The 18780-nt window shown below is 42.0% G+C and overlaps 1 protein-coding gene across 1 annotated transcript in view; it reads right to left on the bottom strand.

Moving 5' to 3' along the window:
• PPP1R37 (protein phosphatase 1 regulatory subunit 37) overlaps window positions 1-18780 on the bottom strand; it is a 146854-nt gene that overhangs the window by 96164 nt on the left and 31910 nt on the right. The window contains exon 2 of the mRNA XM_054010077.1: window positions 3167-3264. Coding sequence (XP_053866052.1) covers window positions 3167-3264 — 98 coding nt within the window. The remainder of the gene's footprint in view (window positions 1-3166; window positions 3265-18780) is intronic.

The following is an 18780-nucleotide window of genomic DNA, read 5'->3' as shown; positions in this document are numbered from 1 at the left end:
TTCTTCCTGTTCCTCATTTTCTCATAGGTGTTCCTCAGTGGTTTGCTCTTTATTCAGTGTTTGGCATTGTGGTCGTAGCCCCTCACCAGCACATGCCTCGCAATGCCACAAACAGATCTTTTTCTGGCAACAAGAGCTACCTGCACCAACGCTTCTCCCCAGATGGCATTGAGATCCACAGTCTCAGCATGGATACAAGGGCTGCTTGAGGCATGCTGGAGTATTAAGCTCACCTATCATGGTAAACTGGAATCCAGGAGTGAACGAACAGCCAGCTTATAAATGAGGAAGGGGACATCCAGTCAACTTGATCCCAGGGCAGGAGAGGTCACACAGGTAAACAGATAGGTCAATAGTCGACTACAAAGCAGTGTGGAATAGCCACTGAAAGATGTTTGCAGTAGCACTGGGTGCACTCAAACAATAGATCAGACTAACTGGCAAATGAAAGACAAAACTTCTGTAATTCAGAGGTGTTAAAACACACACACACACACACACACACACACACACACACGAAAGACAAAAGTTTTGACAAGCGCTGGTGTGAACAGCGCTTTGTCGGCGGGAGCACTCTCCTGCCGACACCACTAACACAGCTGCCGCTCGTTGGGGTTGGAAGTTTTTTGTCAGCAGGAGAGCGCTCTCCTGCTGACGGACAGTGGATACACTGCATGCTTTTTAGCGGCACAGCTGTAGCGACACAGCCATGTCGCTAAAAGCTGCGTAGCGTAGACATAGCCTCATTCGCTTTGCGGCGAAGTTAGCTCATTTTGAAAGGGGACTCCAGAGTTTTCAACAAATGCGAAGTCAGTGAACAACAACAATGAACTGTCATGTGCATGCAAGTGTTTTCAAAGCAGATTAACCTGAAGAGCTGCTGATTAACCCACCACCACATCTCACCCCTTCCCTTGTGTAGACAAGCCCTTAAAGCAATATTGTTATCAAATAATATTTTGTAGTGTGTAAAGATCAGACAACAAGCTTGGCCACACACAAACCACAGATAGCAAAGCAGTGACCGCCTTGAGAATCTTACAGCCTAGCAATCGCACTAGAAGACGCAGAGGAAGGTGTTAGAATTTAGCATCTCTTAATACGGTGTTGGGGTGAGGAAGATGTTTGACTGATATGGTTTAGTGTTTGCAGGCCCCATAGGAAGGGACTAGCACACTAGGATTGGATGGGAGCCCTAATAGGTGTGAATCATTAAGCTGGTGGTTAAGGTGTGAGGGAGAGATATTGAGTTATGTTGGCAATTTTAGACTCTTTGCTGCTGGAGGTATTGAGGAGTGGAGTGGGCTTCTTCATTGGCAGTCTAAATATTTTTGTACAAATGGTTTTTGCTCCAGAGTCCTTATCGGTGTACTCAGCTACAACAGCCATGCCCCTTCACTTACTTCCACAGGCCATACATAGATTAGGAAAAGAGCTAGCAGTTTAAAAACACATGTTTAACTATCATAATTTCAAAAAAGCCTTTGTATCTAGTGTGAACGGGTTAAGTCAACGTTAGCTGGTTTTGGTCAACCCTAACATGACTTGCCCCATCTACACTAAATGCGAAGATCTGCTTATGGTCATGATACTGAAAAAGTGTTGGCTAACATTGTTTTTAGAACACAACCTATGTTCTTAGTCAAGACATGGCCCTAATATGGCTTAGAAGAATAAGAAGAACATGACTACCTAGGAGGACTGACTTTGGAATTCAGCAGTGTTGCCAATTCTTGCCATATTGGGTGTTTTTCTTAATGCCCCAACTGCTTGAGTCAAGATATTTTTTAAAAACAGTTCCTAGCTCTCTGTGGAGAAAACCTTGAAAACAAGATCCAAGTGCACCCTAACAGCACAGAAACCAAATAAAGAGACCCAACACCTTTTTTTTTTTAAATCATCTCAGGATTTTTAAGACCACTGCACGACTTCGGGGACCTGACTCATGATTTTTGAAAGATGCTACTGGGATTATACAATTGTTAACATTTCACAGAAACTGAAGTTAGGAGGAGCAGACACAGAAGCAGTCTCAGCAGGAATTGTGGCACTGGTGGGGGGAGGGACCCAACTGGGGCCACCCTTTCCCCCACCTGCACCTTCCAGACCCAGAACTATGCAGAGGTGACTCCCCACACTTCCTGCTCTGGGGACCTGCTCCCACCTCCAAGCCATGTGGTCTTAAAGAAGAATTCCAGGGAGGAGCCAGACTCCTCTCCGTGGAAGGCAGAGAAATTCTCAAGCCGGCAGATCAGACACAGAAGCAACCTCAACATGTTCTGCCACAGGGACCATCAGACATTGGTGATGTCATCACACTCCCTTCTTACAATTTTAGCTCTGGTCATTGTCTCCCCTGAACCAACTGGCTGTTTGCACCAGCCCTTTCCCGCCCTCCAGGTCACAGTCCCTTCCCACTAGCCTCACTCACTTCACCTGCTTTTGGTGTTCCCATCCTTCCTTGTTCTCCCCTGCCCTCTCCCTTCTCCTTGCCTTTGCTTTTTTGTTTAGCGGCTCAAACTCCACACAAAGAATTAGAGAAGCAAAAAATACCATCTCCATCAGGGAGCTAACGTGACATTTGCATCCATCACTCTGCTCACACATTATATCCCTTTTCCCTTAACCTTTCAACTGTTTTGTCCATGATAAAACAATACAGTTTAGGTTTATAAATTATTCCCACACTTGAGAAAACAAAAAATAATGAACACAGCACAAAATAGAAACAATACATAAACTGTGTTGGAAAACTCGTATCCATCTTATTTAAACGGAGTACAAAAAGGAGCCTATCTGTAAGCACTGTACAGAAAGAAAACCATTTGAGAACTAAAGGAAAGAACCCAGACTTCTGTAATATTTTATTAAATAACATATGCATAGTATTTTGGTAACAAATATTTTAGATACTAGCATCCTGCAACACTTTTTCATCTGCTAAAAAACCTGCTCAAGTTGTTAGAAAGCAATGCTATTGTTTTTCCATATGTGACCGGCATGAAAATTATCCCAAGTATCAACATAGGGTCTGTTTTCAGCAGATTTATGTGTTCAGTTCTGATATGGCTGCAGCTGACTTCTCTAGCGTTTCCATGTCAGTCATACTCCAGGAGCTAAACAGGATTAACATTTTGTGCTGCATATGTAAGAATATCCACAATACCTGTATCTGCTTCAGTAGTTTGGGTATCTGTTTGCAGTTTAATTTCTGACAGGCTTGTTTGTAGGCAATGATAATTTCCTCAACAGTCACATTCTGGGCTGAAAACGTAAGGGGTAGAGATTAAGATTACATTTACATTCATATTTATTCAAACTCAGCTACACAATAAACTGTGTGTCAGGCACTTACATTGACAAAAGTGTGAGAGTTGTGTATAATTAACTAATGCTGTTCCCACCTAGAATAATTTCAAATGGCCAGGATATGAAATAGGCAATTTATGTTCAAAGCAAAATGAGAATCTAATTTTACTATAAGAGTTGAACAGCTACATTACCATAACATAGACATTGATCCTACAGATTTTGTCTGTGCACTATATCGTGTTCATTAACTTTGTTTTCTGTGTGGCTTTTTAACCATTTTATTCAGGGGTCTCAAAGTCCCAGCCCGCGGGCCATCTGTGGCCCGAGAACCTCCCCACTGCGGCCTGCGGAGGAGAGACGCATGCAGAGACATTGCCGGCAATGTCAGCTGCAGGCACCGCCCCCCGCAGCTCCCATTGGCTGGGGGAGATGGACAGAGATACCATCACTAGTCACCGGGCAGAGTCAGCCATGGAGGCAGCATCACTTTTTTCCATAATTAATATAAACAAGTCAAAATACCGAACACAATTATCTGATGCACATCTTGCTGCAATCCTGAAGGTTTCAGCTGCTCAGTCACGGAGGCCAAACATCAACAAACTGACAGAACTGAAGCGTTGCCAGGTGTTTGGCAAACCCTAAAAACTCTGGCAGGCAAAGGATTGTATAAAGTTGTATGACAGTTTTATTATTTCTAAGAAATTCGAAATAAAAAATACAATATAAACATTTTCTTTTCTGAACACATCTTCAGTGACATTATTGGCCCGCTGGGAGGATTTGAGGCCTGGCCCTAAGGTAAATTGAGTTTGAGATCCCTGATTTTATTGCTTTAAAAATATCTGAACATAAAATCAAGAGCATGATATATACAGTTCTAGTTCACACTACCACCAACTGATATATATTTAGCAAAAATCTTGAGATAACAAAAAAATAAAAAGGAAATTCTTTAAGGCTGCTAGGCTAAGAAGTCTAACTAATAATGTATTGAATCAAAATACAGGAAAGATTTTAGAAGCCCCTTCCAACAGCAAACAAATGACTAGATTTGCATAGATCTAAAAACAGATTTGCAAGGACTTCATAGATTTCACTTCTTACAATCATATAGTATGATCTCCTGCATAACGCAGGCCAGAGAATTGCATCCAGTGATTTCTTTTTATGAATAGACTTTAATGTCAGAAGTTAAGTTTAGAAGGTACCATCATGATCATCTAGTTTGACTTCCTGCACAATGCAGGACAGAAAACCTCACCCACCCACTCCTGTAATGGACACCAGTAACTCTGCCAGAGGTTAGAAATCCTCAAATCATAATTTAAAGACTTCAAATTACAGAAAACCCACCATTTGCACTAGTTTAAACCTGCAAGTGACCCGTGCCCCACACTGCAGAGGAAGGCATGAAACCTTGCTGTTAAATTAGATCTTATTTTAGAAACAGATGTAATCTTTAAGGATTTCAAGTGATGGAGAATCAAAAGCATCCTTAGGTGACATTTCCAATGATTAGTTATCCTTACTATAAAAATGTGCATCTTGTTTTCATTTTGAATTTCGCTGACTTCAACTCCTATTGATCAGATGTAGTTACACTTTTGTTGGCTAGGTTAAAGAACCCTCTGCTATCAGAAATCTTGTCCTTGTGAAGGTACTTTTGGATCACAATCAAGTCACCTCAATCTTTTCTCTGATAAGGTAAATAGATCTAGCTCCTTAAATCTCACTGTGAAGAACGTTTTCTAGACCACACCCAAAAAAAAAAAATCTGTAGTTCTTCTCTGAACCCTCTCCAATGTTCAACACCTTTTTTACAGTGTGGACACCACACACACTATTCTGGTAAAAAAGCAACAGAGGGTCCTGTGGCACCTTTGAGACTAACAGAAGTACTGGGAGCATAAGCTTTCGTGGGTAAGAACCTCACTTCTTCAGATGCAACAAGTGAGGTTCTTACCCACGAAAGCTTATGCTCCCAGTACTTCTGTTAGTCTCAAAGGTGCCACAGGACCCTCTGTTGCTTTTTACAGATTCAGACTAACACGGCTACCCCTCTGATACTCTTCTGGTAGTGGTTTCACTAATGTCATGTGCAGAAGTAATATCACCACTTTACTCTTGCTCAATATTCCTGTGTTAATATAGCCAAGTAATATGTCAGCCCTTTTAGCTAAAGCGTCACATTTGAAACTCAGGTTCAGTTGTTTATCTATAGGCCAAAAGTCCTTTTCAGAGACTCTGCTTTCTAGTCCGCAGTCCTTTAAATATAGCCTACACTTTTTGTCCTTCGATGTAATGACCTTGCATTTGACCATATTAAAATACAAGTTTGATTGTACCTAGATTACCAAGTGATTTGATAGATCATTGGTACATAACTATTTCATTATTTGCCACATTAACAACCTTTGTATAATTTGCAAAGCCATGATTTTATATCTTCTTTCAGATTGTTGATAAAATATTGAACAGCACTGAAGCGAGAACCATTCCCTGTGGAACCCCACTAGAAACACCCTGTTGGCGGCTAATTCACAATTAACTACACAGACTATCAGACAGCTTCTACTCTATTGATTTTGCACAGTGCTAGTTTGTTTTATTTTTAAAATTAGAATGTCATGTGGTAGGATATCAAATACCTTACAGAAGTCCAAGTATACTGTAACAATTACCCCATCAAGCACACTTGCAATCTTGGCAAGGAACAACCTGAAATTCATTTGACAAGACCTCTTTTGTCTTGTTCATTGTTCTTCTTTAAATTTCTAGCCTTTCAAGTCCTATATCACCTGTCACTGCTCTGGGTCAAGCTCCCCTTGCTGGACGCTCACCAGGCTGCTGTGTTTGGACCAACATGCCAAGTCCATGTGCTTTTAAGCTCCTTTGGGTCTGGGTAGGTTCTAGGTGCTCACTCTTTCTTTGGTCTCTGGCTTGGTCCCTGGGCATAGATTCGTTTGGCACCCATTCTAGGAAAGGCCCTGCAGCCTAGCTGCCCTAGGCCCTAAAATCAGTGCCAAACCCCTCCAAGACTCCCCAATAGTTAAGCATGCCCTCTCCAGACCTCTACCTTAGTGAGGACTCTTGTTTACTGTTTAGCTCTTCGGAGACATGATAGTGGAAGGTAATAAGTCAGTCTTTGCAGAGGGATTTCTAAACCACTCACTCTTTACTTTTAGACAACACAAGTGATATATGGCTCCATGCAAAAGAAGAAACACTTATATGCCATTCCCTGCCTCGGTTGTCCCAGCACTCTTGAGCATTCTTTGGGATCCGGACAATGTCGTTTCAGGGGTCCAGGTCCCCTCTCCTTGACTTCAAAAAGAGAAGCCTGTGCTGGACAAGTGTTCGGGAATGGTCAGCGACCTTGTCTTTATATAGCTTCCAGTACTCTCTCTCGCAGGTGACTTACCTAGTCAGCCTCAACCCCCATCAGATGATCTATTCTTTGAATCCCAAAACATCTAGAGCAGTAGGGGGTTCCCTTGGTACCAGCTCTTCATCCAATGGTGTTTCCATTTGAATAGGTCATCAAGGTTAATGCCCCATCACTGTTAATCCTCTGTTAGCTGCAAAAATTTATTCTGACATTTCCTGTGTTTTAGCTCAAAATGGAGGCTACAGAGTCAAGGTGACGGCACAACAGTTTTACAAACAAATAGCTTTTCAGAACAAAATGGCATTTGCAGATTGATACAGATACATCCAGACATACACTTGTCACCCATTCCATTGTTTTGCCCACGCCGACTGTCAGGCAAATTGGTGTATCTGCAGACTTTCAATAATGATTTATGTTTTCTCCCAGGTCATTTACAAAAGTGTTAAATAGCACAAGGCCAAGAACTGATCCCTGCCCCACCCCAGTAGAAATACACCTACTTAATGATTCCCAGTCTACAATTAAAAACTGTCTGACAGGTCTCAATGTAATTCATTTAATGTGTCCCATATTAATTTTGGTTGTTCTCATTATTAAACTATTGTACAATATCAAACCAAATGCCATAAGGAAGTCTAAGTATATTAAATTAACGCTATTACCTATATTTTATAGTTACATTCTCTTCTCCTATAAGGCAGGTTGTTTTAAACAGTGTATAACCTTTTTTAATTGTGGTCTTTGGGGCATCTAGTAAAATGTTCTTAAATAGCTCCTAATTATCATTCAAATTTTTCTGTTTAATCCCCCCCCCCCCAACTGATTTATCTAATTTTTACACCTTTGTGAAGTTGATAGATTATATATTAAAGGGTTTGGTCTTTATTCATTGATCCATAAGCATTCAGGAGTCCGTTTCCGAACTGTCAATAACTCAACATCACATATACCATTACTTGTTTAAAAGTGATACTACACACAAAAAAAACACACACACACACACACACACACACCCTTTTTCACTCACTCTACCCTTCCTAAAATCAGCAGTGCAATCTACTGAACATTTTAGTCATGTGAATCCTCCTCCCAGGTTTCAGTAATGTCAGAATTCCTCTCATCACGGAAGCATTTCAAATTCCTTTCATTTATTGGTCAAACTGTTACCTTTGTATCCCTTGACACCTTTGGTATGTCTGTTGAGGGCACCATCAATTAAGGAAGTCAAAAGCAAACTAAATGAAGAATTTAACATGTTCAGCATAGAACACAATCCTAACTAGTACTAGGGGACTAGAATAATCTACAAGAGCTCCTTTGTAAATATACTCGGCAGGATTTTATATTTTCTATCCCATTAACATCTGTCTTCACAGTATATTTTGCATTAAAAATTCTGTTGAATTTATCACTATGTGGAGGTTTGTATTTTAAGTTATTCTGTTTGATAAAACACAAACATTTTAAAGGTTTACTCTAAAGCTTTATGAAAGGCACAACGTATAGGAATTAGAGTGTGTAAACCCATGTATGTGTACACGTACATGATGAGCCTTACTGTGGTTCAGCAAAAGGAGAGTCCTGGTGCTACATACCAGACAGAACTTTACATCCATCACATCACATATGCCAGCTGCAAAAAGCAAAATTTTATTTTTGCTGGGATTCCATATAAGTCAAGTTCATGTTTCAGATTCATGGAATTTTTAAGGCCAGAAGGGACTATTTCCTATATCTCATCTGACAACCCACACAGCACGGCGACAGAATTTCACTCTATCATACCTCTATCAAATCCAACAACTTGTGGTTGAGCTAGAATGTATCTTAGGGTAGGTCTACACTTACTTCCGGGTCCGGCGGTAAGCAATCGATCTTCTGGGATCGATTTATCGTGTCTTGTCTAGACGCGATAGATCGATCCCGGAAGTGCTTGCCGTCGATGCCGGTACTCCAGCTCGGCGAGAGGAGTACGCGGCATCAACGGGGGAGCCTGCCTGCCGCGTCTGGACCCGCGGTAAGTTCGAACTAAGGTACTTCGAATTCAGCTACCTTATTAACGTAGCTGAATTTGCGTACCTTAGTTCGAAATGGGGGGTTAGTGTGGACCAGGCCTTAGACATCCAATCTTGAAGACTCCAAGTGATGAACTCACCATATCCTTGGTAAATTGTTGCACTGATTAATTACCCTGATAAATGCTTGCGCCTTATTTCCAGTTTGTATTTATCAAGCTTCCACTTCCAGCCACTGGATCTTACTAGAACATAATAAAGGCGATGCTGCGTCAGACCAGTGGTCTGTCTAGCCCAGTCTTCAGAAAGTGACCAATGGCAAGTGTTTCAGAGGGAACGAACAGAACATGTAATCATCAAGTGATTGAGGGGGGTGAGTTCAATCCTTGAGTGGGCCATTTAGGGAACTGGGGTAAAAATCTGTCTGAGATTGGTCCTGCTTTGAGCAGGGGGTTGGACTAGATGACCTCCTGAGGTCCCTTCCAGTCTAGGATTCTATGAAGTGATCCATCACCTGTCGCCTGTTCCCAGCTTCTGACAAACTGAGACTAGGGACATTTCAGAGCATGGTTTTGCATCCTTGCTCATCCTGGCTAATAACCATTGATGGATCTATCCTCCATGAACTTATCTAGTTCTTTTTTGAACCCTGTTAGTTTGCTGCGTTCACCAAGACAGCCTTATGGTTGGTTTTAGACCCACGCACTGGTATTATAATGGACAAGAAATCCATTTCTTAAAAATAAAGCAAATGCATGCCAAGTTTCTGATGCACTGGAAGCTGCGGAACAAGAGCATCATATTAAACAATGCAGTTTATTTTGCATGGATCCAATTACAAGGTAATAATAATCCACTGTGGACTGCTGGGGTGGAATGATCCTCATTTAATTATAAAGGAGGATGATTATATCACTAATATAATTGTCAGGAAGCACTAGAAATGTCCCGTTACATCTGCCACACACAAATTCTAATGCATTCCCTGAAAGCCAAACCGGAGGAATTTTGGAAAATCCAGATAGTAACAGGGTTCTGGTACAGTAGGCTTGTATCACTGCCTATAACAAAGCCACCTAACAAGCATGATACAATATTGTTGTCATCCCTCTTGCTGCACAACATGTATATGTCCAATATGAGGAGAATACATAACATTTCCCTCATAACACCACAGAATAATCTATTTATATTTCAACTGCCATGATTCTGCAACTGCAGACTGCCACAAGTACAAGCGGAGTTTAAGAATATTGAGTCTGTTCACTGGGTAAGCCTACGTACTGTAAAATGCCTTCACCCCAAACTACAGTTAGCATTGGTTTGAATTTCTCCTCGGAGGATGGAACACAACAAGCTACTTGTGGTTCTAATGTTACCTACGTACGTTTCATGCACATGAACGAGTCTGAGCTTCCTTGTTCCAAAAGCACTAGCGCAAACATGCAACAGACAGACACACCAACACCGGATGGGAAGATTCTGTGAAAGAGAGAACCTAGACTTTCACCCTGCTGTTTGAGGAAACATTGCTAAAATGACCAAGAACTGGTTTTGATTTTATTTTGTTTTAGTAAACAAGTTCATCTGACAGAGAGCAGGAGTTTGTTTTAAAGACCCATTCCTTTTAGCAGGATTTGTTTTCTGGGTGTAGGCTGCTTTAAAAATCTTTATTCATCTCTAAGTGTTTTGTTCCTATTGTAAATAACAAACCGTGTTTTTGCTTTAAGAAGGCTGCCTTGTCACTATACACACCAATGGTTACAGACTCCCAAAGGAAAAAAACACCGCAGCCGAACCCAGCTGGACCTGCTGGATAAGAATAGTTTATAGGCAGGGCACTGTAGCCTAGAGCTTGGTCTAATAGTAGAAGAACTGCATAATTCTACCCCTGAATAGGAAAAGGGACATGGCCTGACACATGAGGGGTGCAGTCGGAGAGGCCAGAAGGGAGACAGAGGGTACACCTATTGGGTTCCGGGAAGTGGGCAGGTAAAGAATCCCCCCCCTCAGCCTAAGGGGAGGACCCACAGGGCCTAAAACCCAAATGATTACGGGGGGAAAGACAGAGGGTACAACTAGTCCTGTAACTTTGCCATACACAACAGAGCCATTTATAGAGTCACTTTTCAGAGCAGGACTGTGACCTGCTGGTGGCTTTTGATTTGTAGTCCAGACTTAGGAACACTTCTGCAAATCCACAAGCCTGGGTTTTAGTACACTGCAAGTCACACTTTTCCCATTCTTTTCAGCTCCTAATAATTGCTGCAACATGTTTACAGATGGACATTTGGCACAATGTTTTTATATTTTGTCCTTTTACCCAGACCTTGCAGAACATTCAGGCTATGGCGAGTGTTTGGTAAATTTTCCATGGATCTGCCAGTGACATCTCAGCAGCTGAGAAATAAACCCTTCTCCCACAAAAACAAAGCCAGCAATCCCATACAAGGCAATCCTGCAGAGGATCAATCACCTGCCGCAAGACAGCTGCGATTTTAACTAATTCTTAAAAAGGCTTGTTTAATTGGGATGAAAGTGAGACAAGAAAACAACATTTGGACAGCGTATCTTTTTCCTGCAAAGTTAGAGTTCACTCCAAGGCCAAGTCATTCGTCTCATGAGGCCCTATGCAGGCCACAACGCTACTGAAGAAAATAAAACACATTTGCTTGAAGAAGAAGTATATTAGGGTTGAACTGTGAAACTCACTTCAAGAGTTTATACGAAGTACATGGGGCATTTTTCTTTTGTTTAAGGCTGAGTTACTTGGACAAAAAGCTTGCAGGGGTCCCTTCTCCACTGTTTTTTGTTCCCTCCCACTTTAAGACCTGCTCTTTACATATAAAGCTAACTACGAATTAATAAACAATTCAGCCTTTGGTGCCAATAATATTTCCTGGTTGAATTTTGTCTTGTGGCTTAATGGCAAATATTTGCCCCGTTGATATTATCAGTAGTCAAGAACTTTAAAGTTCAAAGAACAATTATCAACACATGTCCTTGTAGAGTTGGCAATGTCCTTTCCAGGCCCCCTTATTACATTGGGCTAACAGAACTACCATCTTTTTGCTTGCTGTAAAACTTTCATGGAGTGATTGTATTATATTTCCTGTTTTAAAGGCAACCTGATTTTTTTTAAAAAATACATTAACAACTGGTTAAGAGGTAACTTGAACAAGATCGATAAATACCTACGTGAGAAGATTTTTGATCTCAGCAGGTTCTTTAATCTAGCAGACAAAGACCTAAAATAAAATGGCTATAAACTGAATTTAGACAAATTCACTCTAGAAATAAGGTGCAGATGTTCAGCAATAATAGGAATTAATCATTGATGCAAGAATTGCCAGACTACATGGTCATAATGATCCCTTCTGGTTTTAATCTAGGGAAGTCTGAAATCATTAGCAGAATGTAATACAAATAAACTTCTGAACAGAATTAAATTGCAAATATATAGTTGTATACAAAGTTAAATTGAAAGATATTTTTATTAGAGACCCCAATGTTCAGAATTGGACTAAAGTAAAATGACATCACTAGCACCAAAAGCAGTATACAGAATACCCCTACGTAAATGGAAGTGAGGATATTAACTGAAGCGATGTTTCTCAGACGGTGAGTGTTTGGTTTGTTTGCTGTATCTGCGAAGGTGTTGCATCACTGGTTTCACACCTCTGATCAGGCCACGTGTTTGGTTTGCTTGTTGTCTACCTGAGAGATGTATGACCAGGCCCATGGATCAAGCTGGATGTTTGAAGTCTGGGTGGTTGATTCTTCCCTTTTAATAAATGGACAGTGCTGATTCACTAGAACACGAATTTAGTCATGAATAGCTGGTAAGGATAACACACCTTTTCAGCCTTCTGAGCATTAACAATTACTCACCCCATTTTCCCTCACTTTACAACTAGCCACATATGCATTGCCCTGTCCTTCCCAACACAAGCTGGAGGTGTTTAGTACCAGCTCCTTCTCTTTTACTCACATGGCAGGGATCTCTCAGTGGCAAAGTAGCTGCAGCACATGGGAGAAAAAAAGGCTTTTAAGTTCTCAGGCTCTTCCTCCTTCCCTAAAGCTTATCCCAGCCACAATGAGAAGATGGAGTGGGCTGGAAGAAATGAATCTGCCTTAAGACAAACCTAAAATCTCCAACTCTCCAGGGAAGCGCTTACAACACAATTTGGAGGACAAGAATTACAGGTAAATTTCTCTCTCTCTATAAGAAATAAGTTAAAGCGATTAAAAGAATTCCTTTCATGGGAAATTTTGAAATTACTTTCCACCAACAAATTTTGCCAAACAAAAATTCCAAGACTTTAGAATTGGAGGCATCAAAATGGAATATTTAAATATTTTAATTCTCCAAAAATAAAATTTGGGGGGGGGTCCAAAATTGACAGCTGTCTCTATGGAAGATGTTGATTTTGACAAAACCACATTTGGCAATGAGAAAACATTCTGGTCAGAAAAATTCTACCAGCTTTAGAAGTTACACATCTTAACTCCTGGAAATGAAAGTGCTCCAGTGATATCTTCAAGGGACAGGGGGGGTGGGGGGGGCGGGAGGGGGAGAGAAACTAACATCAAAAAATACTTGTGAGGCAGGAAGGCATACCAGACATTCACCGACTCAAGCTCCCAGAAGTTACCATGGAATATTCTGATACAGGAGGATAGGAACTTAAATATTGCAGAATCACATTCACTAAAGAGTAGAAAATATGAAGTTGCTAAGCGTCCTCACTATCTCTCAGTGAAGATACAACGGCTAGTTGGGTTTTTTTTATTAGAAAATGAAGATAGAGTAATAAACCCACAGAGACCAAAACTAGCTTCCAAGGGAAGATGAGAGGGCTGGGCCATTCAACTTGGAAAGAAGTGCTCCAACAGAGGTCAAACCTAAATTCACAATATGTTGAGTCCAAGGAATAACGTCTTGAAAAGCTACATGGAGTGCTGTTGCTGGGACCTGTTCAACTAGCCCGGACAATACTTGAGTCAGAGGTGTTAAGGGCATTGTAGGGTGGAGAGAAGCTTATCAGCAACATCTCTGGGGTCAGAGGGATGTAACCCCCACCTGCCACCCTGTGGCTATCTTTCAACTTTAAGAGATCCTGAGACTTCAGTTGTTAGAGATTTAAGGTTATTTTGTCCCTTCACTGTTCTTAGATTTGACCTGATCCTACCAATTGTGTGTGTTTACTTAGGGTAGTGGCTTGCAACTGCAATTCAAGACTGCATCAATTCCCTATATATTACATTCTTAAATTATATACATACAAGGCAGGGAGATGTGTAAGTATCTAGGATTTTATATGAAAAAAAGTGTTGAGGTAAAGAATAAGCCTTTCAGTTGAAAACACAAAATGCAACTTTTTTACTCCAAGGTGCTCAGATGCTACAGTGCTATCCTGTATTCAAGTTCTTATACCAGGCCCATCACTACGATATCTAAGTGCCTCTTTCAAATCCTCAGCATAGTCCATCTTGGGGTTTGCTGATTTTTCCCCCCACTCCCACATCTAGAGTGCTTTCCAAACCACCCTCCACAACAGAAACCTGATTGTTTGGATTAAAGACATTTTAGGAGCAGAAAAGGAATGATGACAGCCTAGGGTACAGGAGCAAGTGCTCCTCATCCAATGTCCAGAACCCAAAGTAAAGTTTGGTATTTTCAGGAATCCAAATACCCTGGGATGGAACCCCTGAGATAGCTACCTCTCTGTGAGCATGAATGTGCTTATGGTTAGCACCATTTGCACAGGAGAAATGCAGAAGTCTTATTAATTCAGGATAGTGCATCTCTGAAAAAGTCACGTGGATGTGGTAGGAAAGCCCCTGTATGACTGGCCTGGGTGCAATGAGACTGCGGGATCCATTGACATTACTTCAGTTTTCCCTAGTACACGCAACATGCTTCTAGCTGCCATCACCCGGTCACCCAATATACGTAGCAGCCAGTACCAGTTGCTTTGATGTGCCCTTCCTGCCATGCTCCTGTTACCTTGGGTTTGCTTAGGAAAACAAAGTTTTCAGCTGACCCATGTCTCGTTCAAGTAGGGCTCCTGCGCATTCCAAGCTTCTTGCAGAAACAGATTCCCTTTCTTCTGAAGGAAAGAGTGCGCCGTGACAGGTTTCATTTTGTGGCAATAGCTAACTTTGTGGTTTAACAGGAACATCTTGCAGACCGAAGATGAATATATAGTCACCATGTGCATTTGCGCCTGACTTTAATGCTCAACTGTTATGTGACAAAAGTAAATCAATTTACAAAGAAATTTTATAAAAGTATGCTAATTTACAATGTAAATTATACAGGGAAATGCACAATTTAGTTTCATACACTTTACAAATGTTACAAAAATTCAGTTTCATTTTCATTATTGTCCATGATATGCTATCAACATTAAAACCAGAAGTGAAATTTTTACAGTTTCTGAAGACTTCTTTGTCTAGTTGTTTAAATCCCAGATGCAGGAACATTTTAACTAAGTCACTTTTGTTTTAAAGACATTGTACATTCAGAAAAATTACATTCCTTTCTTAAATGAACAGAGACCATTTTGGTTAACAAAACCAATTAAAGCCTCAATTTTGCAGCTATTCAGATAAGGGAAAAGGAGAAGTTACTTTTTAAATCCTGCAATACCCTTGAAAAAGTTGGGTCTATTGTCATGTAGAAAATAGTTTCAAAATTTAGCTACCAAGGTTTCTTCAGCAAGTCAATGGCATTTGACGTGACAAAGAATACTATAAATTAGCTCCAAAGAACAGTTATACATACTCACTACATTCACGTTATTTAAAACCACAAATTAGTGAAACAATTTTTATCTAAATGTGTCCAGATCATCATCATAATTGCCTCTACTTGTCTCTAGTACTGACTTGACAGTTTCCAGCAAGTTTGCCTTGAAAATCAAAGCAAGAACATTTCAACAGAAGCCACTCCCTTTGAACTAGGACAATAGCCATGCCTTCTGCTCAAGCTATATTCTAATAAGAGTAATTATGATTTAGTAAACTCCTGAACACTTTCAGAATGAGCAGGACACAAAAAAGGATGTGTGTCTTTAGAGCACTGTCTGTAGACCACTGTGTACAGGAGACAGATCCAAGAGTTCAGTCTTCCACCCAACGTACAATCTGTAGCAGGTTTACCTGAAGCCAGATCTTAATGTTTTGAAGTAATAGAAGGCCCTCAGGGTGTTGGGGCTTTTTTTTAAAAACATTTTTCTTCCCTGTTCAAATTTTTTAAATTTCCAGCCTTGAAGTCCTTACTAATATATTTTAAGTCATCCATGGGAGTTTTAAGCACCCAATAACCAATACATTTCAATGAGAGCTGGATCTTTAATTTATGTAGATTTTAAAAATCAAAATAATGGACCACTATGATCTGGTCTGACCTCCTGCATGACACAGGCCATTTCACCCAACAGTTCCTGCATCAAACCCATAACATCGTCTTTCAGAAAGACATCCAATCTTTACAACATTCTAGTGATAGAGACTCCACCACAGCTTTTGTTAAGTTGGGAAATTCCAATAACTTAAAAATGTGCACCTTATTTCTAGTCTAAATGTATCTAGCTTTGGCTTCCAGCTGTTGGATCTTGTCACATCTCAGCCTGCTAGACCAGAGGTCCTCAAACTTCATTGCACCACAACCTGCTTCTGACAACAAAAATTACTACACGACCCCAGGGGGGCTGGAGCTCGGTCTGGGGCGGGGGGGAGGGGTAAAGCCTGAGTCCTGCCCCTCGGGTGGGGGGCCCAAAGCCCGAGCCCCACGGCACAGGGCAGGGAAAGGGAGTTGAAGCCTGAGCTTCGATGGGGCTTGGGCTCTGGCACCAGGCCCCAGCAAGTCTAACATCAATCCTGGCGACCCCATAAAAACAGCTTCACGACCCACAGTTTGAGAACTGCTGTGCTAGACTAAAGAGCCTTCTACTGTCTAACATCTTATCCCAATGGCTGTGAGCTCCTGGGGCAGGGCAACTGCAGAGCCGGGCCTGACCCGATCTCTGTGCTGTGTGGTGGCGCCGGAAGTGTGGCCCGGCTCCAGCCGGGCGGTGCGGCTGTAACGCTGCCAGCCACCGGTGCTCCAGGCAGTGCGGTAAGAGGGCAGGGGCGTTGGATAGAGGGCAGGGGAGTTCGGAGTGGTGGTCAGGGGGCGGGGGTGTGGATGGTGGTCGGGGGGAACAGGGGGTTGAATGGAGGCAAGGATCCCAGGGGGCAGTCAGGAAGGAGGGGAGGGGTTGGATGGGATGGCGGGGGTCCGGGGGCAGTTAGAGGACAGGGAGCAGGGGTATGTGGATGGGGCGGGGGTCCCAGAGGGGCTGTCAGGGAACAGGGGGGGTTGAATGGAGCAGGAGTCCGGGGGGGGGGGGGGGGACGACGACCAACTAGGAGATGGGGGCTGGGCCACGACCTCCTCCCCTAACAGGCCCTCCATACAATTTACGAAACCCGATGTGGCCCTCAGGCCAAAAAGTTTGCCCATCCCATCCTATCCCTATGTAGGTCCTTCTCTTTGATAAACAGATTAAATCGACTAAAGAATCCCAGTCTGTAATGCAGATTTTTCAGACCTTGAATCATTCTCGTCACTCTTTTCTGAACTTCCTCCAAGTTTTCAACATTTTTTTTCAAGCGCTGATACCAGAACCGGATACAGTATCCACTAACGGTCTAACTAATGCTGTATAAAGAGCAGTATTACCTCCCTTCTGTTTGATATTCCGCTGTTTATACGCCCCCGGTTTACATGAGACTTCTCGCAGCCACAGCACAGCACTGTGAACTCATATCTAGTTGATTAGTCACCATGACCTGCAAGTTCTTTACAGAGTCTCTGCTTTCAAGGATATAGCTTTGTGTACAGGACAAATCCTGTAAGCGTGGACCTACGTTCTTTGTTCCTAGATGTAGTGAAACTAGACTGACTAGTTTTTACGCACCATAACAAGGCTACAAGGTTCAGGTTTTCATTGTTGTACAGGGAATTAAATGCAAATGGAAAAAAAAATCAAAAATACTTCTGTTCACATTAGTTTTTGTAAAAAGCTTTTGAATTTATTTTAATAAAGCCTAAATTTTGGACCTAAGTGAAATAAAAACATCCCTTAAAAGGACACCTTTTAAGTTACCTTTAAATAACAGCCTCTGGTTCCTTCTTGCTGAAATAACATATCCTAGAGAAGGATGTTTTCATAAGTAAGTAATCTCTTGCCTGTCAATTTCGTTTTTCCAAGTGTGGATCCTGCACACTCAAGTTCTCCCAGATTCAACCTCTGAACTGTGGACTGCCAATAGGTAAGGCTATGATTTAGTCACAGAGGTTACAGCAATCATGTTTATTGGACCTCTGTGACTTCTGGTGTCAGCTTCTGCACCCCCACCTCGCAACAGAGGCCTGCGATGCTGCAACCTCCCCCGCCCCCCTCCTCCACCCACCCACCGGGGCTGTGATTGGAGTCGGGACTGTGTGCCCCTGCCCCACAGCTGCAGCCAGCTGTTGGAGCTGGGGCTGTGCCCCCGCCATGGCGATGAGGCTCGGCCGGTCAGTCCCCCCCTGCATGGGACTCCAGCTGTCATTCGTCCCCCCTGACCTAGCCCTCCCCCTGCCCCACTTATTTTTAGTAAAGTCACAGACAGGTCACAGGCTCCGGTGAATTTCTGTTTGTTGCCGGTGACCTGTCCATGACTTTTACTAAAAATAACTGACAAAATCTTAGCCTTACCAATGGGTGAAGTGAATCGGCTGCTCCAGCAGCAAATATAAAAGCCAGTCAGCAAGCTCTCGTCAAGATTTTATTCTTGATGGCCAGGGGGAAGTGTGTACAGGAAAACAATGGTTTAACTTAAAAAGAAAGACAACATGGGCTGCAATTCAGTCCCGTGCCCCTGAATGGGTCTCTTCTCCCCTTCAGATCACCAAGTACCTATCTTTATGGAGCTATGCGACTTGTATGTCCTCAAAGCCCTAGAATTGCGTCTCTTTTTCAAACTCGAAGTAGCAAAAGAACAATCTTTAAAAGGTCTGCACAA

Source organism: Malaclemys terrapin, chromosome 20 (assembly GCF_027887155.1).
Source record: "Malaclemys terrapin pileata isolate rMalTer1 chromosome 20, rMalTer1.hap1, whole genome shotgun sequence".
Classification (NCBI taxonomy): domain Eukaryota; kingdom Metazoa; phylum Chordata; order Testudines; family Emydidae; genus Malaclemys; species Malaclemys terrapin.
The sequence above is the reverse complement of the archived record's forward strand: the minus strand, read 5'-3'. Positions and strand labels throughout refer to the sequence as shown.